Below are 19604 nucleotides of genomic sequence, written 5' to 3' on the forward strand. Positions count from 1 at the left end.
CACCCTTTGGATGCATGACAGCGCACACACATCAACTCACACGTTTTATTAACACTCATGCTGGCCTTGATGCCAACAAATGATGCAGGAACCCAGATACTGGTGAGATGTACTCAATGGAGGGTGGGATTTAAGTACACAACAAGTCATAAACACACCACTGAATGACTGGGTGTGTTGAAGAACATAACACAAGCTTATTGTACAACGCAACCGGTACAAAATTAACAACTATGGATTGTTGTCGTCCAGCTCTGATGGACATTTAAAGTGAGGGGTTTCTGTTGGTATGGAGGTTCAAGTCTTTGAATTCCTTCTTTAAAGGCCAAAGATATTTTCCCCTTGTCTCGTGGACTGACACACTTTATTAAAGAGAAAACTTATTTTGAACTTACACCATTTTCACATCATGTATTGATTAATCTACTAACAGAATATTGTCAGTTGTTTTTATAATCTGCCCTTCACATTATGCCAATTTAATTCTAGCCTCATATGTGAGAGTTTGTTGCTTTTCATTGATGCATGTGAATTAAAACTACCACCCTAATATTGTAAGCCTTCCTCATTTGGCCAAAATAGATCTGACTCATCAGGGTAGGGCTCTTCTCATAGTGTCTTGTGATGTCTACTTAAACTTTACTGTTTCTGCATAAAGATGCAAAGTTATTTATATTTGTAGGAGTGATTCGAACCTTAACCGCATTTATCAGATGTGTTAGTCGATTTCAGTCGAACAAATGTGTTCTCGTGCATTTCAATGGTCTGACTTTAGTCAGACCAACACAATAATTAGTTTTTTTCCTTGTGTTATATGAATACTCTGAGTTAGAGGAATCAATAAAGTATAAGATTAAAATGGTTCAATACAATTTAGGTAAGCAGTCATGATTTTTGCAAAAGCTTATCAAATTCAGACACCAGTTATATTCAGAGTTGTGAAACACCTGCCTTTGCTTGGCCTGAAAGAAATGATCCAAATGTCTAAAGACAGAATCCCACTATAATGTTGCAATCGGAATCCCTCAAAAGATCGTAAAAGGGCTTTCCCCTCAGGCGTACTTTCAATCCGTGGCCTCACCGGCCATCTGCAGCTGAAGCTGAGCTCAGTCCTGTATTCAGCTCCCACACAATGCCCATCACTGTCCAAATATCAAGACTATTTTTAGAAGAAGGGGCAAAAGCATTTCCAGCGATGAGTGGGCGTGTGTCCTCGAACAGCTTGCTGTTTCTGTGTATTTGTTTTTACATTTGTATGCCTGTGTGTGAATCTCTTGTGTACGTGTCCAACCCCTCCCTCGTTGAATCCAGTTACTGTTCTGTGACGGCTGGCAGAGGGGTGGCGAGGAAAGAGAGGGAGGGGGAGGCCTGGTAAGAAAGCATCTCTTTGACTCCTGATTCCTTCTTCTGCCAGGAGGCTAAAAATATTAGAAAAAAGACCTTGTTGTGCACAGCAGATGTTGTAGGAGGGGTGCACTGGGGCTCAGCCCTGGAGCACACGGGGACGGGAAGAGGAAAGGGGAAGGCTGTCTGTTTTCGCCGGCTGTCTGCAGGGATACACGTCTGCACGTGAGTGTGTTTGTGAGTTTCAGAGGAAAGTTTTTCTACTTGAGATCTCAGGTGGTTATTTACAACTTGTGTCACTTCTGTGGAAATCTGGGCAGGCCCCAGCTGGTGGATGCTTTGCAGCTCGAGTGGTCACATGTACTGAACGCTTGGGAAGTTCTGTTCATCACGTCCTTGATTACAGAGGGATCCGGTTTGATGCATCAAAAAATGTGCATGCATGATTCAATTTTAAAAATCAGTTTACGCTCATTATAAATGGCACATTCTTTGCTGTTTTGCAGCTCTTTTCAGGCTGCTGCAACAGTCAAATCAGTAAGGGGGTCTTTAATAACTCAGAGTTCTTAATACTGAATCCACATGTTCTACCAGAGGAAGATGTTTTTTATCCATTACAGCGGTGACAGTAATTACTATCCAGGGGACCAAGCTCAGCATTGCAGGTTGTGTTTAGTGCTCAGTCTCTACCAGCTGTTTTCTGTTGTAACCCTCCAAAAAGCTGTAAACCTCCTTCACTTTGGTTTCCTCTTTTGGACTCCCAAGTTGAGCTGAGTGGAGTGTTTCACCAGAACAGATTTCAAATTCACAATATATGCTCCTTGATTAATTATGAAAGTGTTTCTGTTGATGCAATACCAATGCTATAACACTAAATATAGTGCAAAATTGTCTAGAATTGTACTTTCTTATTGTAATTACAAAACTTAATCTTAGATATTAATGTTTTGTCAATGAAAACACTGAAGTTGACATTTTTCAACCACAGCAAGTTAGGGCTGCTCAGTCACATCATTGTTGCCCATCACTCTGGACTACCAGAACTGTGGCAGCTGCAGTTTTACAAACCGATAACAGATTCTTAAATCAGTGCAGACTTTTAGGGATTTTTTGTTCACAACAAAAATGTCTGAATATTAAGCATTCTTTACCTTTCTGCTAGCTAATGTAGCCAAGTTGCTAATGCAACTTTACCGTCCCACAGATTGAGCTAATTAGTGACCCTGGTACATGTAAATACTTTTGTTTTGGGATTTCCACTTTTAACTGTTTGTAACTAAAGTCAAATTATGCACTGAAACACTTTCACACACACAAGCTAGCTAAATATGTTGTCCGTTTTATGCTAGCATTCCTTTTTTTTTTATCTTGCTAATGCTACTTTACTAACAATCAGTATTTTCTACTTTTATATATATTTCACACATTATAAGTAGCAGCTGGTGAAAGGTTCTAGCAAAAAAAATCTGAGGCTGTTTTTGCCTTATTAGACAGAAAGAGATGTTAGAGCTTGACAGAATAGCTGTAAAACACTGGTCTGAACAGTCAGTCCATGCTGATTATTAACAATAATCACAGCTGACAAAACTACTTCATCTCAAGGTCCATTTAGAAGGTGGTCTGGAGCGTTTGATGATTTTGCAGATGTTCGTGGGTTTTTTTTTTTCTAAAAAAGTCCAGTCCATTTGATTGAAAAATAAGTTTGTTCTACTAAATGGACCTTGGGAAAAGATTGTTTTCACAGCTGCCATTCCCAGCTTTCAAGAAAAAAACGTTGAACATCTTTGTGTTACTAAACATTTTAAACTGAAATAAGTTTTTGCTTTAAACATGTTCTGCATTTGTTCTTTTCTGAGTGCTGAATGGTTTTTCTTTAAGCTTGTGATAGTCAGCCAAGTAGTGAGCTGCAAATAGAGGTACGGTGAGGGGAATCTCAATCTCATGACTACCTAATGCCAAAGGACATCAGTTACATGAAATATAAAGTGGTTTAACCTCTGTCAGGTTCACCTTCCAGTCTCCTTAAATGAACCGGCACGAATCAACTTTACAACACCTTATAGAGCTTCGAGTGGCAGAGTCGTTTATCATAGTCTGACCATGATTGCGTGCGGGTGGATTATATAGTGGTCTTGATTGTGTCTGAAGGAGTCCTGCCAGTTTCTCCTCCATGTGTTTATCTCTCAGCCCAACACACCACTTTGGCTTTTCTGACAGTAACTGGTTGCTTTTTTAAACTCGTCGCGGTCCCCATGTGTATGTTAATGCACGTGTGTGGACACTTCACCAAATGCTCGTAAAGCTTCCTGCTGAAAATGATCGTCTAGTGTTGACTAAAACATACACAAGAATAAATCAATAAGGAATGTTTTATTATCTTTAGTGTGGGGGGGATTCATAACTAACAATTTTTACTCTTTAATTATTTTTATATTTCAGTTCAAGATTTATAAAGTTGAGATTTAGATTCTACCTTTAAAAATATGGCAGATGTTTTAAATCTAAAGCCTTATAGTTAAGAAAAAACTGGTTATGGATTTTGATTTTTCCTCTGCATATTCAGAATTTGCTGGGAGTTTGGTAAAGTGTTGCAGCTTGTGTTGGTCACCAGCTGGACTTCTTTCAGCTTTGGATGATGGTGGATGTTGGGAGTCAGGATATTTCCAGTGTGCTTGGCTTTCACTTTGCAACTTTTAATATCAAATAACTCATGTACAGCTCCTTCTTTCCAAGAACGCTGGAGAATTCAAGGAGAGCCCAAATGCTCCCTTTACTGAAAATGAGTCTGGCTGTGTTTCATGCTGTGGTTTCCACTATGTGTGAGGTTTCCACTGCGCAGAGTTGGTCAGAATTAGATTTGCACATTTAGAAAATAAAAAGGCAATTTGTCCATCTATCCATCTTCTATACCCGTTCAATCCAGTACAGGATAACGGGAAGACCCCGAAGTTGGTCCCAGCAACCATTGGGCAGGAGACAGGGTAAATTTGTCTTATCAAAACTCTTCGTAAGGAGGAAATCCATCAAACAGTGCTATGACACAAAGTATTGAGTGAATAAATGGTCATGCAACTGTACATAAAGGAATTCTTGGATCATAAACTGTATTCGTGTGAACAGCAGATATATTTAATCTCTATAAAAGCAAATGCGGGTCCTGAATTAAACATCATGTAGTGCAAAGAAGCTCATAGTGTGCAAGCTGGAGTAAAGAGTTGGAAACATACCAAACTTATCTTGTGTCATGAGACACCAGTCGGACTAAATTACCGATTCTCAACATATTAATACGCTGAAAATTGCTAATTAAGTCTGGTTTTGAAGACATTCTTATTAAAGGAAGAGCATGGGATACTACAGCTATGATGATGTGTAAATACTTGTCAAAGAACTATATACTGGAAAAACCCTTATGGACTGGAAAACAGTAAGTTTTAAGTTGAAGCTGTATTCTCTCATTCAGCATGACGTACACAAACACAGATCCATAACAGGCTGAAACATCACACGACACATCCCTGTTTTTTTATTAAAGGAAACAAGTTACTGATTGTTCTGGAAAAGGGTAAAAGATCAAGTTCTGGGAACTATTTTGTGTATGCAGTTGGGGAAAATGATTGAAAATTAGACAAGCTAAAATTAATGTATAATCTAGTATGAAACCATATGAAAAGGCGTGTGGGAAGTTTACCGAGAAGACATTATAGACGTTATAAAAATAGGTTTTTCAGAGCTGTTAATCAATTCTGAATCTTATTTTCTTCCAGCCTCCCTTGTGGATTACGTAAGATTAGTTAGACTGGTCATGGAGAAAGGCAAAGGCATTTAGAGTTCAGGCCAAATCAGATATTTATTAAAACAGGATTGATGAAGTTTGTGTGGATTTTGGTTTGCTACTGTGACTGATAATCAGCCAATGGGCTGAATCTAATAACAATCCAGCGGTCACCCAGCCCCACTGTGGTGCATTACTGTTATGAGCCCCCCAGCCACCCACCCTGTGCACCTCTCCCATCCAGGGTTTTGTGGTCATAGTGCACTTGTGCAGTTGCAGGCCAGCAGCAGCTGGCAGAGGGTGATGCCAGGCAGGCAGCTGTCCAAACAGTCCAGTCCTAGAACACAGCCAGAAAGGCAGAATAATGGAAAAAGTGTGCAACCAAACAGCCCTCTTCTGTTGTTACTATGGAAGAAAAGCACACAAAGAGCAAATAAAACACTTCTGTGTGTGTTTAGCACCTTGGATTATATAAAGAGTAGCAGAATGATAGCCTTCCTACATGCATTGATATTGTTGATGGTGTGTGTGCTTGCTGGTAAGTGGATAGTCTTAAATCCTGGACTTTTAACTGGATACGTGCCAGTCTACAGCATGACAGTGCACATTGTTTGTTAACATGTCCCCCTCATACTCTTCTTCCTTCTCCTCCTCGTCCCATTGTGAATCTTTGCGCCCGTGGTCATTAGCGTTCTCGTGTTCAAAGTGTCCGCAGAGTCACATCAAGCCCCCGTCATCTACAGATCTGATCCCGTGTTGGGAAATAAAGAGAAACTAGGCGGGAATGACTACCACACACATACAGTGACATGTGAACACAAGAAGAAGAAAAAAAGCGGTGGGTTTCTTGTGCTTTCATCATGTCAAGCTGTCTTCAAGGAATTAGTTCAATACCTTTTTTTTTTAATCTTTCACAAATCTACGCACACATACTCACACACAAACATTGGATTAGAGAAGGGTATGGGCGGGAACCACAAGGATTATTACTGGAAGACAGTTACACAACCAGAAAGGTTCAAGAGGCAAAGGGAGTAGAGAATGGATGTTGTTGTGCATATACAGTACTTTCATAGACACACTCAACTATGCACCCGGGTCAAGCATACAAACGGGTTAAATCTGATCATTCTGAGCTCCTTTCAGAATTACAGTCCACAAAGTCACTCAAGCATCACCTTTATTGCTTTGTTTCTGTATTTATATATCTCGGAAAACCGAGAGCATTGACTCAGAAAGTATTTGACATTTTCTAACTCAAACTCAGGTCAAACGATGATTATTTCAGTGTTCTGAAAGGAGAAATCTAACCAGGCTATCGAACTTTTCTGTGTGTTGTGTGTGTGTAAACAGGCGGTAAAAGGAGAGCCCCACTCCTTCAAGGAAAAGACGTTCAAGAAGAAGCGGCAGTGCAGCGTGTGTCGGCAGAGCGTCGATAACGTGGGCTCCTTCTGCAGAGGTGAGAGTGTTAAAGTGTTGACAGCTCATCTCCCTGAATGGCCCAGAGGAATATGTCAGACAGAGCACACAGGGGATGCATAAACAGGATGAACAGTTCAGATGCAGTAAAACCAGATTGAGATCATATTTGTCATCATTTCTAGATAACTAGTTTGTATGTTGATATAGAAAAGAGAACATTGGAGCTTTGACAGCACTAATTGTTTCCTTTTTCTTCTTCCCTCTCTCCGGCTGGACTCATTTCCCTTAGTATGCAAAACAGCCACCCACAGGAAGTGCGAAGCCAAGGTAAGGATCATCTTCAAAGAATTGCGAAACAGCTGCGAGATTAAAAATGGGTACAGCGGTGAAAACATGAGATACAATTTATTTGTATCTCAACATTCCACTTACATGTGGGCTGCAGGGAACCTCAAATGAGCACAATAACAAACATAAATGCCTTTTCTTTTTTTTTTTTTTACTTGATTCTATTTTTTTCATGGCTTGATGCCACCCTACCAGAAAGTTAGCACCACTATGTTGTTATGAAGAACCTAACTCCAATTAAATGCTCAGCGGATCAACAGAAATATATTTTGCATCTACTTTGATACATCATTTCAGTCACTTTTCAAGAGAAAAATGGTGAAATTTGGTTTTATATTTGACTTTCCATAGAGATATTTGGGCTCTTGTTCAAACAAAACAGGAAACAGGAGCAACAATTTACAGATTGATGAAAATAAACACCACAGTCTTACTTAAAAGGAGTGTATTTCAGACCACTAAATGGAACCCATATGCCTGATCTCATTACATCAGCAACCTAAGGGCTGTCTCACATAAAATAAGGTCAAAGGACTTAAATAACTTGTGGATTTAAGGAGACACTGCCGGGTTATCTAAACATAATGTTTAATACATAAGGTAGACTGCAACATTTTTTAAATCAACATATAACAGCTTAACCTTGACAGAAGATGCTATTGGATTATTTTCATCAGCTAAATAAACAGGTAAATATATATATTATAGGTATTATCAACATTTTTGTCATTGAAACACTTGCCACTATAATGTTTTGGAAGTATTGAAAGTAAGTCTTACAAGTATTCAGAGAAACATATTGAATACATCTCAATACAATGGCCGTAATAGTTGCATTTTGTCATCAGCAATGTGAAGACAACTAGCTCTTGTGCAGATTAAAGCTGAGGTCATTTCTGACCAACACCATGAATCCACTAATTCAGCCTTAAAGCTAAATGCTGACACACTTACCGTGTTTGATAAGATGGGCCCCTGAGAAAGGCCATGCTACGTAGAAAATGCAAATGCTCTGGCTTGTTGAGTAAATTGTTGTGATTGGGTGGAGGTGTGAAACAACACATGATAGAGGGTCTGTGAGGGTAGAAGTCTTGAGATCTCCGCCAATGAAAAGGCAGCTGAGCTGCATTCCTTAGAACGAGCTGCAAGCATTGCTCGAACCCCACACTGCTGCCTTTGTGAAAGAGTCATTGACGGAGGGATGGTATAATGAATAGACAGAGGGATGAAGAGGGGGAGAATGCCAGCCATCGCTGGTCCAGAGTGACGAAGGAGGCAGACGCAGGGAGCCATGGCAGACAGGAAAAAGCCAAGGGCGAAGGCATGTGGCAAAGACAAGTCTCATTCCTCTAGCATCCCTCCATATTCTTGTCTTTTATCTGAAGAGACAGGCGCCTTGAAGATGACTTCAGAGATCAAAGGATGGCTTTGAAATAGCACAAACAAAAAGCAAAATTAGCCTTTTAGAGCAGCTTGTGACTCCTATCCGAGTATGGAATTCAGTTAAATTGCTTCATCATCAAGGCAACATTATTATTTTCTGTGAATGATAGCTATTATTTATTTGATTGGTCACTGAATAAGAGTACACTTTTAATTCTGTACGTTTTATTATGACAGTAACGAGTTTGGATATTGTCAACAGCTGCTAACAAAAGATTGCTTGTTTATACAGGAGGCAGGATATGATGCAAAAAGTATAGTGCACACCTCACACGAACCACCTATAGTACCAGAAAAGAGTGGAAAGTGATATGCAGGCTAGTTAAAAACGACACAAACAGCTTGCACATGCACTCGCATACTGTTATTTCTGACATTGTCTGCAGTTTGAACTGGTAATGTGAAAGGATAAAGATCACACATGTCAAGCCTGGCGAGTGCAGACATTTGCATTCTTACATACACACTATCTGGTGACCTTTAAACAGAGCACCATTCTCACATACAGCTTTTATGGTGAAAAAACAGCCCTTTAAGAGCCAGATGTAGGATAAACCTGAAGCTACGGTTGTTTAGCTTTAGCATCGGTCCTGGAAACAGAAATGCAACACAATACTGTGCAGAGGAAAAATCAAGAGCATGGCGTTTCTTTTCTTTTTTTTTTCCTTTTTAGTCTAATTAGGCAAGAAGAGTCTTTTTATTTGAATCTCACAAAAAATATATATGGTGTTATTTGTCTAGCTAAAATATGCTAAAATAAGCTAAACTAGCTGTAGCTTCATATTGGTCTTAGCTTAAAATCTGAGTTTATACCAAGGGGCTTGAAGGTTTGAGTCCATCTGCTGATGCAGACATTTTCATTCTCACATACAGCTTCTATGGTGAAAGAAACAGCCCTGAGGTGGCTGAAATAAAACTAAAACTTTAAAACTACAGACTAGCAACAAACACCATCCATAAATGTCCATGTCGTTACTTTAGTTACTGCCAATCAGCGATCTTCTTTCTTTGTCGTTCCTAAGCCGAGCCATAGATACATCAGTGAACAACAGTGCCATCTACTGGATGGTGCTTTGTGACTCACAAGCTATTTGTTTGTGGATCTGTGTGAATTTGCGGAAAGAATGTTTAAAAAATACGAATGTGTGATTGGTGATCCACAAATGCTGATTCATGATTCACAAACAGAATTTTCAGTTTTACAAGTTATATTTACAAGTACACATATATTTGTAAAAACCAACACACAAGTAACAAATAGGAAATTTGTATTTGTGTATAGCAAAACACGTGTGCAACTCAAGGCATATTTGTAGGTCACCCTCTGTGCATTTGCATTTATTTTTTAGACTAATTTAAGCCCATATAAGAGAGCTAGACGTAGGATAAAGACGTAGCCAAGGTTGGTTAGCTAACTTTAGCATTGATGCTGGAAAAGGAAAGACAACACAATACTGTCCAAAGGAAAAAAAATTTTTGTTTTTACTTTTTTTTTGTAATCCCGTGTACAATATGTAAAGTGTTATTTTGGCATAAGAGTATTAAAATTTTGTCACCTCAAAATAGAGCCAGGCTAGTTGTGTAGCTGTTTTGATGTCAAAGCTAACCAGCTTTGGCTACGTATTGATCCTAGCTTAAAAACTGGAAAGCAGGGAAACTGCTTTTAAGCTAAGCTTTGGCAAGCTAATTAGATACTTGATATAAATAAGTTTCTTTCTTGCTCCTGTAACTTTAGCAACTAGCCATAGCATTATTGTTTGCACACAGGCATGATATTGTTGCAAATCCTCTCATCTAATTTGTAAAGTAGCTCTTTTTAAGAGACTAAAACAAGTGAAACAAGAAAATATTCTTCTGTGTAAATGTTAAAGTTGAAATTTCCTAAATTAAATGTTGCAACTCATTGGGGGTCATATGACAAATTCGTCATATGACAGAAATGCTAGATGGACTTCATTTTTGGTTCATAGTAGTTCCACAAAGGAAGAGCAGGATGTTGTCAGGGAATCGTCTGATGTCTGGTTGTTGACTGGGAGTTAAACGGCGATATGCATCGCTGCTACTCAGGAAGGGAGAGGTCAGATAAGACAGGGTGTGGAGGTCTGGCTGCTGTGTCCATCTTAGCTGTTATCTAACCTTATACATTGGGGGAGTTCAGGAGACGATGGAGAAGGATGGCACCAATCTCTAAAAGGAGGCATTATTAAATAGGGTTGGTGTTACTGGTTTTACCAGTGTTATAACTTCAAGTTGTTTCCTCTGTTGCATACCAATCACATTTTTAAGTAATTGGGTAAAACTTTGTGCTTGAATAAACCCCCTATACCTGCCACTATGACCATATTTATTAAATCTGTCATCTTTGAGCCATCCTGTTCTCACCAGATGTCTATTTAGATCTCCACCCACCTGATGTTACCGTAAGCTTGATGACAAGTCATCTCATTACAGCACAATTCAGTATCCTGTTGGTACATATGCTCCAACAACTCCCCTCTTCCCACACACATAGTTTTGTAAGCTTCCTTTCCAGCGAGAATGAAAATAGGTAGTAAGTTGTCTTTTCTTTGTCCTCTGTCATTCTGTTCCCTAATCTTTTCCCACAAGGCCAAGTGCCTCCAGCTGGCCCATCTCTGTTCTATTAAAAAGCACACTTTCTGAAAGACTCTCACAGAGACCAACAGAAGGCCATAAACAGTTTTATTTCACCATGTTTTCTCTCAGAGAACAGTTTGCCCTGTATCTTTGATCCCAAGTGGAAAATTCAGTCCACAGGGAACTGTTGGGGGGTGGGGGTGGGGGGGGGGGGGGGGGGGGGGGGGGACTTGGAGATGTGGAAAGTGAGGAACAGTGGAAGGAGGAAGGATTAAAATTAGTGAAATGCAGCCCGTGACGAGTTGACTGGCCTGTTTAATTAGGCAAGAAGAGGCATTTCCGCTGGTCAGGGAGAAAAAAAAACAACTCTACAACTGAATTTTTTAATGTTTATGTTTGTTTCATGTTTATGTATTTAACAGATGCTTTTATCCAAAGTGACTTACACTGGTAGGCGGGTAGAGTAAGGGGGTCTTGCCTAAGGACCCCTACTGGAGGTATTACCTTTCATGCAGGGGATTTAAACCCAGGTCACCCAAGGTAAAAGGTGGCAATCATACCACAACACTATGAGATTAATGAACATCTGCTCATTTTATAGTCTGAATCACGCCACTACGAATATAACCTGGCTCAGATTGGATGTCATATTGACCCTGAGACCAGAAGATTTAAAGTCCCTCTGGCTGAATCACAGACATTTAGACATTTAGATTGGCTGATATCTATATAGTTAAAATGTGATATATTATTTATTATATTCAAAGCAGTTATGATTGTACGTTAGTATTTCTACACATTTACATAGTGTAGAATGAGTGAAGATAGCCACAAATTCCAGCCTTTTTTCTTCACATTGTCGGGAAGTTGGTAGTTTTTTATGTTTACCGAACTTGTAATTGGCAGCACTGTATGACAGTTCATTATATTATACAGTAACTGAATAATGTTCCTGACATTTTTGTTTGAGTGTACCTCAAATTTATAGTGGTATTGTTATAAAATGAAACCTTTTATGACAAAAAAAGTGGCTTGTTTCTCTGACTCAGTAAGAAAGCATGTCTATCCAGGCCTCTTCTTATCAAATAATATTCATTTTAAATGTATAAACATGATACTCTTCATGTTTATACATTTAAAATGAATATTATTTGATAATTATTAAAGTGGAACTCCATATAGAGATAACATTGCACTGTGTTTAACAGGGAGATCCTGAGAGCTTAGTTAATCCTTTGTTTGTCATTCACAGTATCAAACTGCCTGTCAGTGAGTTGGCTGAAATCACAAGCAGATAGATTGTCTTGACTTGCCTCTCTGCTGGTCTTTTTAGAGCAAAGAAGGACCAAAAGACTAAACTTAAAGCCTATTTTTATTCAGATATAACTATGCTGTGCTTTTAGTAATCTGTAAAACCATTTTTCCCCCAGTGTTTTAGCAGTTAATGAACAAATAGATTATAAATTCATAAGGATGGTTGTAAATTAATCAAAGCTGAGACCATTGAACAGAAGACTGTGACTATATACTGGGTTTATATGTTATAATTAAAATACTGATTTTTTTCAGGGCATTCAGCTCTAGAAATTCATATCAGTGCAGTTACAGCATGTGTTTACAACTCCAGGTAAAAAAAAACACTGAGTAAAATGAAAGTAAAAGCAAGATATTATCTATTTCCTTTACAACAGAGCACAAAAACACATGAGATGTTGAAAATGTACTATTTTATTAAAGATGTTAGCTCATCTTGAAACTGATGGCAGCAACAAGTCTGAGAAAAGCTGGTCCATGTTTCCCACTGTGCAGCATCCCTTCTTCTTTTAACAACAGTCTGTAAACATCTGGGAACTGAGGAGACCAGCTGTTGTCCCATTCTTGTCTGATAGAGAATTCCAGCTGCTAAGCTTTGTTGTATTTTAAATATTTTTAGATGGTCAAAGGTCTGAACTGCAGGCAGGTCAGCCCAGCATCTGGACTCTTCTACTACGAAGCCATGCTGTTGGAGTAGATGCAGTCTGTGGTTTAATATTGTCTTGCTGAAATATGCAAGGCCTTCCCTGAAAAAGACGTCATCTGGATGGGAGCAGATGTTGCTCTAAAATCTGTTTGTACCGTTCAGCATTGATGGAGCCTTTCCAGATGTTTAAGCTAATGAGAGATGCAGGTTTTGGAACAAACTGGATGGTCTGTCTTCTCTTTAGTCTGAAGAACATTTTGTCCATATTTTCCACAATTTTCATCTGAACTCTTTACCTCAGTCCATTTTAAATGAGCTTTGGTCCAAAGAAGACAGCCGTGTTCCTGAGCCCAATCTGAACATTTCAGAACACTTTATTTCAGTGCTGCCTGAGGGCCCGATTATTACAGGCATCTAATACTGATTTTCGTCTATGTCCCTTGCGTACCGAGATGTCTCCAGATTTTCTGAATCTGTTGATGGTGGAATATTAATTGGAAATGTTTTGTTATAGAAGTTATAGAAGCTGTTCTTTTACAGATCTCCGAACCTCTGCCCGTCTTAATTCTAATATTCTCTTTACAGTGCTCTTCTCATACCCAATCATGTCACTGACCTGGTGCCAAACAATCTAAGTAGTTGAAGCATGTTCCTCCAGCTGTTTCCTTGTAGTTCTGCTTACTTCTCCAGCCCTTTGTTGCTCCTGTCCCAACTCTTTCAAGACGTGCTGCTGCGTTCAAATTCAAGATGAGCTGATATTTATCGTGAAATAGTAAAACTCACTTTCATCTCACTTGGATATGTTTTCTCTGAACTTTCATGTTTAAATGGTTTATTTATGAGATTATTTCAGATCACTGCATTCTGTTTTTGTTTACATTTCACACAGAGTCCCAGCTTTTTTGGAATTGGGGTTGTACATGTGTTTGAAAGAGAAAACGGGCAGATGTAAACTCTCCCGTCTGTGGGAAAAAGGTCGAGTGATAAGCCATCCCACAGATGGTATATTTTGTTATGTATCACAGTAATTGCAATCCCTGCTTCCCCTTCATGTTTCAGGATTCTTTCTCATCTGTCGTTGTCGGTCCTCTTATCCGCTCAGCATGACAAAGTACATACGACTGAGCTGTGACTGCTTGCATTGCTTTCTCTTCTTCTGACAAGAGGAGGATGTACAATCAAGTACAGATAGAGTGGAAGTGGGGGAGGATGCAGTGGTGGCCAGAGCAACATAACCCATTTGATGTTTCTCTGACATAAAACCCTTTCATCAGGACAGTTGTAGTTACAATCAAGCTCCCAAGGCTCTTTGTTTCTTCTGTAAAGAAAACCCCAGACAGAGGAAAGTCCTCTGTTCCCTTCACTCTCTCCTCTGAAACATTTAAACTCTTTATATCTTTGCTCTAACCTGAGTGACCCTTACATGCCTTAAGAGTAGAGCCAAGGAAGCGATGGGGAGATAGAATGGTGGAGTAATGGCTAAGAAAGCGCACAATAGTCCCATGTTTTCCCAACATGCAGTTTAACTTCGCAATTGACCCCAACATCCTTGTTACTCTACAGACATCCTGTCAAACTGAGACCTCTTGGTCAAGTCTCCAAAGAAATATGTCAGTCATTACTGTAAAAACATCTCAACCACAGTAGGTTTATTCGCTGTTCCTGGTGCCAGAGCTCTAAATCTTACAACAAAGCATCTATGTGTCAATATAATCCATTCCAACAGTTTCCTGTAAGCAGCCTTCTTAATTGTTTCAGTAGGTTTTTTGGGAGAGGGGGTCTCAGTGACATCAACAGTGAGTCATTTTTGTGGCCTTGAGCTCAGACCTCTGCTTCGTACTTCAAATTCTGATGTAGTCCGTGTGAGTCATTGGGGAAAACAGGACGCAAACGTATCGTTTAACATTACAAGGACCATGACTGTCTCTCCTGACTAAAGGAGACGCCACTTTATCACAGACAGCCCTGGTAATTGCCCAGATAGACCGGCGCATATTGAATGTAAGCTGTGTGTGTGTGTGTGTGTGTGTGTTTGTGTGTGTGGCCAGCGCTGGCTATGCAAGTGAAGGAATAAGTGGGTGTACAATGTTGATGAGAGTTAAAACCATAAGCATGACAGCTGACTTCGCCAAGTTGGTACCAAGCCAATCCACTGTGTGCATGTGTGTGTGCCAGCAGGGGTATAAGCTGCACTAATTGGCCATTGGGTTTGGTTTGTCCAGAGACTAACAAGGACTGGACACACTGCAACATACAGCAAAGACCTGACACAATAATTTGGTATTTGTGGTTTATTCCCATGGCGTTTGTTTTGGGTTCTGTTCCTTGACTTCACCTCTTTTGGCCTCAATGAGATGATGAACCCCAAAAGAAGAAAAAAATCATAGGGAGAGAATAAAGGCTTGGACCACAGTTACGTGTTGTTTGTGAGCTGTGGTAATCTGCAAAACGAAACAGGCCCCAAAACAGCTGTCGACTGAGCCCGTCTGAAGAATCTGACTGCATTTTTGTGTACAATGTAAACACTGCTGCAAATATAGAAAGAGGCGGGAACACTGACAGAGATGCAGCTCAACCACAAAGTGCAGACATGGAGGAAAGGAGCGAAGCTCTGTAATAATGCCTGGTATCGGTTGGCTCACTGGAGAATTTTCCATTGTTGATGTCTCTCAGGCTCATCACAAACCGAGTCTTCCTATTTTGTTTATTTACTCACGTTTATTTTTATCTGACTTCGAACTTTTAGTGCTTGTTTGGATTCAGGAGGAAGATGAAGATGGTTGGATGAGAATGTCGTGGTATGTCTCTGCTTTGGCTTTGAGCATTTACCCCGAAACCGTCTGTGCACAAGCAGCATGTGCACATTCATGTTTATGTTTTCTTTATGGACATACTGTGCATGTATAGAAGTGCACCAAAGTCATCCCTCATTTCTTTACATTTTGCTTTCAAACAGCCAGACTTTCTTGTGATCTTTTAAAGTGGTCTTGAGCAATAGTTCTCCAGATTTTCTGAAGGTCTTTCAAAGTTTTTGTTTGTTTGTTAAGCCACTTAACACTGACAATTCAACCATAAAATGCTCCTAACTCAAGGGATGAACCAGTGTTGTATCTACACATAACAGACAACTTAAAGAACCAATTTTTAATTGTATATTTTGACGCATCTATGAAAACACCCAAAGATAACAGACAGAAAGTTTGACAGACAGAAAATAGTATTTTTGCTCCAACAAGGTGATTTTCAAAGAGCTATTAGCAGAAAACTTGGCATATCTCAGCATGGTGTGCAGTGTGTCTGAAAAACTTGACAAGGAAAAGGAAACTGGACAAGTGGAGGACAAAAGACACTTCAGGCCTAAAAAACTATCTACAGCAGATGAACAGTATCTGAAAGTGATGTCCTTAAGAAAGAGGAAAAAATCCAGCAAAGACCTGACACAGGACCTGAGAGATGCATCTGGACCTTCAGCTGATGCATCTACTGTTGGTCCAAGCCTCATCAGAAATGGTCTCCATGGAAGGGTGGCTGTCAAGAAGCCATTCTTAAGGAAGGGAAACAGGGAGAAAAGGCTGAGCTATGCCAAATGACACAAGAAGTGGACTGAAAATCAGTGGCAACAGGTCTTATGGAGGGATGAATCCTCCCCTGAGCCCGGACCTCAACATTATTGAAGCAGTGTGGGATCATCTGACAGAGAACGGAACAAATGGCAGTCGACATCCAAAGAAGAGCTTTGGGATGTCCTTCAAGAAGCCTGGAGAACTATTCCTGAAGACTACTTAAAGAAATTACAGAAAGCTTGTCTAAGAGGGTTCAGGCTGTGTTGGAGAATAAAGGAGCTCAGACCAAATGTTGACTTTCAAACTGGTTAGAACTGTTCAAACTATTTTTTCCTCATATTGCGTATTTACATCCATGTTTGCTAATGTTTTAATAAATCTCTGCACGTTTTTACGGTTTTCCTGGAAAAATATAAAGAAATGAGGGATGGTTCAAGACTTTTGCTCAGTGCTATAGTTGGTGTGGTCAAAACCTTCAGCTCCATAACAGGGAATTTCATCCCACGTGGTCATAAAAGCTTCACCACAGGGAGCAATGTCAACCTCAATATCGTCTGCCTCCCTCACAGCTGCTTGGAGCAAAAATGAAACATGACTGAAACTCCTGCGTTTCCTTTAGGGGTTAAAAGAAAGTGTGGGAACAACAGACAAAGAGTAAGAAAGGGAAATATGCTGAACATTAAGAACACTGGGGAAAAAAAGAAAGATTATATGGTCTCACGTACAGAAGAGGACAATATTATACTCTAAAATCTTCTGGATGTAAAGGTTTCACTTTAACCAGTAGGTGTTGTTTCTGCTTAGCTGCAGCCTTGGGGATCCTCTGAGTTAGTCTGGGTGCTTTCTGGTTTTCTCATGAAGCCCATCTTTACATGATTAAGAGACATTAGACATGTGGGGTGCATTTGAAGGATTGCTATACAGCTAAGCCATGCAGGTTGCTCTCAGAACCGTCATAAAATGAGTTGTGCAGGTTTCTGGAAAAGAGAGCGTCTGACCTCCAAAGTACACTGGAAAAAGTTGAACTTAAAGTTTTAACTGTTGGCACATTTGTGAAACACACTAAATTTGGATACATTTATAGATTTATGATGGTACTTTAAATCGAGAAACGTGCAAAACAATTGTATTAGAACAATCCTCCAGCCTTCTTACTGCTTACTCCTTCAAAAATGACACTTTAGGCAACATTTAAGCACTACTACAGTCAGTTAAGTAGGATTTCTACCATCTGGACCCTAATTGCTCCCCTAACCCCCCCTAAAAAGAACATTACACACAGCGGGTAAAAGAACAACCCGTCATTTCCACCCACATCTTAATCAACAGGTGGTTGTTAAATTATTCCACAAACAGAATCTGTGATTGGTAGCCTTGTATTTTCAGGGTGGAATAAACGCATTTTCTGTGATGTCTTTTGCTCTTTTTTTTAATAATTTTAATGGGCTCAGACAGCTTTTTAGCACATATTCCTTTTCACGGTTTATCACTGTGGAATTTGAACTGTGACAGAAAACAGGTGTAAGACATAAAGGCATACCGTATAGCTCAAACTGTTGACAGACACAAGCAATATTTCCTTGAGGGCAATAATAAAGTCTGTCTTAATGTTTGGAATATAGTTAGTGCCTATGGTGCAATAAGCAGAATACCTGGTTTTAGAGGAGCTGAAGTAACTGTTGTTTAAAACATGTCCAGCTGGATGTTTTACCACCGAAAGTGCTGATGACCTTCATCTGTGCTTCTGACGATCAGTGATGCTAACACACCAGTAGCATCACAGCTAAAAATCTGTTAAATGTTTCTCTTCGCGTTTCATTGTTCTTGAATTCTCTCCCTGGTGATGGCGAAAGCACAAAAGGTCAAGGCCAGCATCGGTTTTCACCGCTGGTTCTTTGGAAGCTTTCATCAATGCTCTCTGATTGGCTGTCCCAAAGGGGGCTGAAGGAATGAGGAGACTGTAAGGCCTAAGGCTGACCATCAAAGGAAATGCTACATTAAGGCACACATGGTTTGATGAGGATCTGGATTGGTTCTAACTAGTTGCTGTCACGTCTCAGTACTTAGGCCCAATCCCAATCCCTCTCCTTGGGCCTCTCATTTTACAGAGGTGAGCTGAGAAGTAGTTGATTTTTAGCCCTTCAACCGGTACATGGAAAACCATTTTGGAAGGCTAGATGACCATGACTTAATGATCTCAAACAGAAAAAGGACATCTACCTTACCCACAATCGCTATCGAAGTCGCTATCGAAGTGTCCTCGATAGCGGACGAGGAGACAATTATTTTCGACAAATGCTGAGCCCACCGAGTTGTTGTTCCTCCTCCAGACGGATGATTAAAATTGAAAAAAAAAAATTAAGAAAACCATGTGGAAATGTGTTAAAAGTCTAAAGTTCACTAAAAGTGTTGGAATCCAGTGATTTCATCACACGCAAAACAGGCGATTAAATTTACAACCTTTGGTTCACTTTGGTTTTTCTCCATTGACAGCATCCCTTTCTCGCTAAACATTTTTAAGATGTAGTTCCTTGAAATCTTGTCAAAAGATTTTAACCTCAGTGCTTAAAGGGTTAAATGTCTCTCGTAAGCAACAATCAGATGTTGCAGAAAGGCAGTTGGGTTCCCAGAGTCAGCAACCTTTGTCCACAGTTTGCTCCCCTGTGGTGTATAACCCATAATATTCCCTTATATTACAGCACTGGTTTGGCACTGTGTGTTTTCTTGCCCAACATTACTTTCCTTCCTCCTTGATGCTGTGGTTGGGAGAAGAACAACAATGTCAATGTAATGTGACTTGCAGTGGATGCCTCAGTGTTTGCAGCATGATTAAATCACACAAAATACAATCTTTATGATTTCTACAACACATGGTTTAGGAGGAAAGTGAACAGAAAAGACTCTGATTGGCTGAGAGAGAAAGGAAGCAGGAAGGCTGCTGGACGAAAGCGGTGACATCATGATGAATGTGGAACGTTTTAACAGCGTGGGAAAAGAGGAAACATTTTATAACTCACAGCAGGAATATATAAGACCGTGACATCTGATTGGAAAAAGTATTTATTTCTTTATATATCTTAAAGGTCCAGTGTGTAGGATCTAGTGGCATCTACGTCCTTGGACATAACTTGCTCTTTCAATGCCAATTAAAACA

At 39.8% G+C, this 19604-nt stretch overlaps 1 protein-coding gene across 7 annotated transcripts in view; it reads left to right on the top strand.

Moving 5' to 3' along the window:
- tns2a (tensin 2a) overlaps positions 1-19604 on the top strand; it is a 65105-nt gene that overhangs the window by 14421 nt on the left and 31080 nt on the right. For 6 of the 7 annotated variants that reach the window (XM_072366969.1, XM_072366968.1, XM_072366971.1 and 3 more), the window contains 2 exons: positions 6473-6578; positions 6831-6868. In XM_072366969.1, coding sequence (XP_072223070.1) covers positions 6473-6578; positions 6831-6868 — 144 coding nt within the window. Of the gene's footprint in view, positions 1-1504; positions 1570-6472; positions 6579-6830; positions 6869-19604 lie in introns of those variants that run through there. The other variant, XM_072366975.1, reaches the window with a different exon arrangement.

Source organism: Leuresthes tenuis, unplaced genomic scaffold (genome assembly GCF_036924035.1).
Source record: "Leuresthes tenuis unplaced genomic scaffold, fLeuTen1.0.hap1 SCAF_16, whole genome shotgun sequence".
NCBI lineage: Eukaryota > Metazoa > Chordata > Actinopteri > Atheriniformes > Atherinopsidae > Leuresthes > Leuresthes tenuis.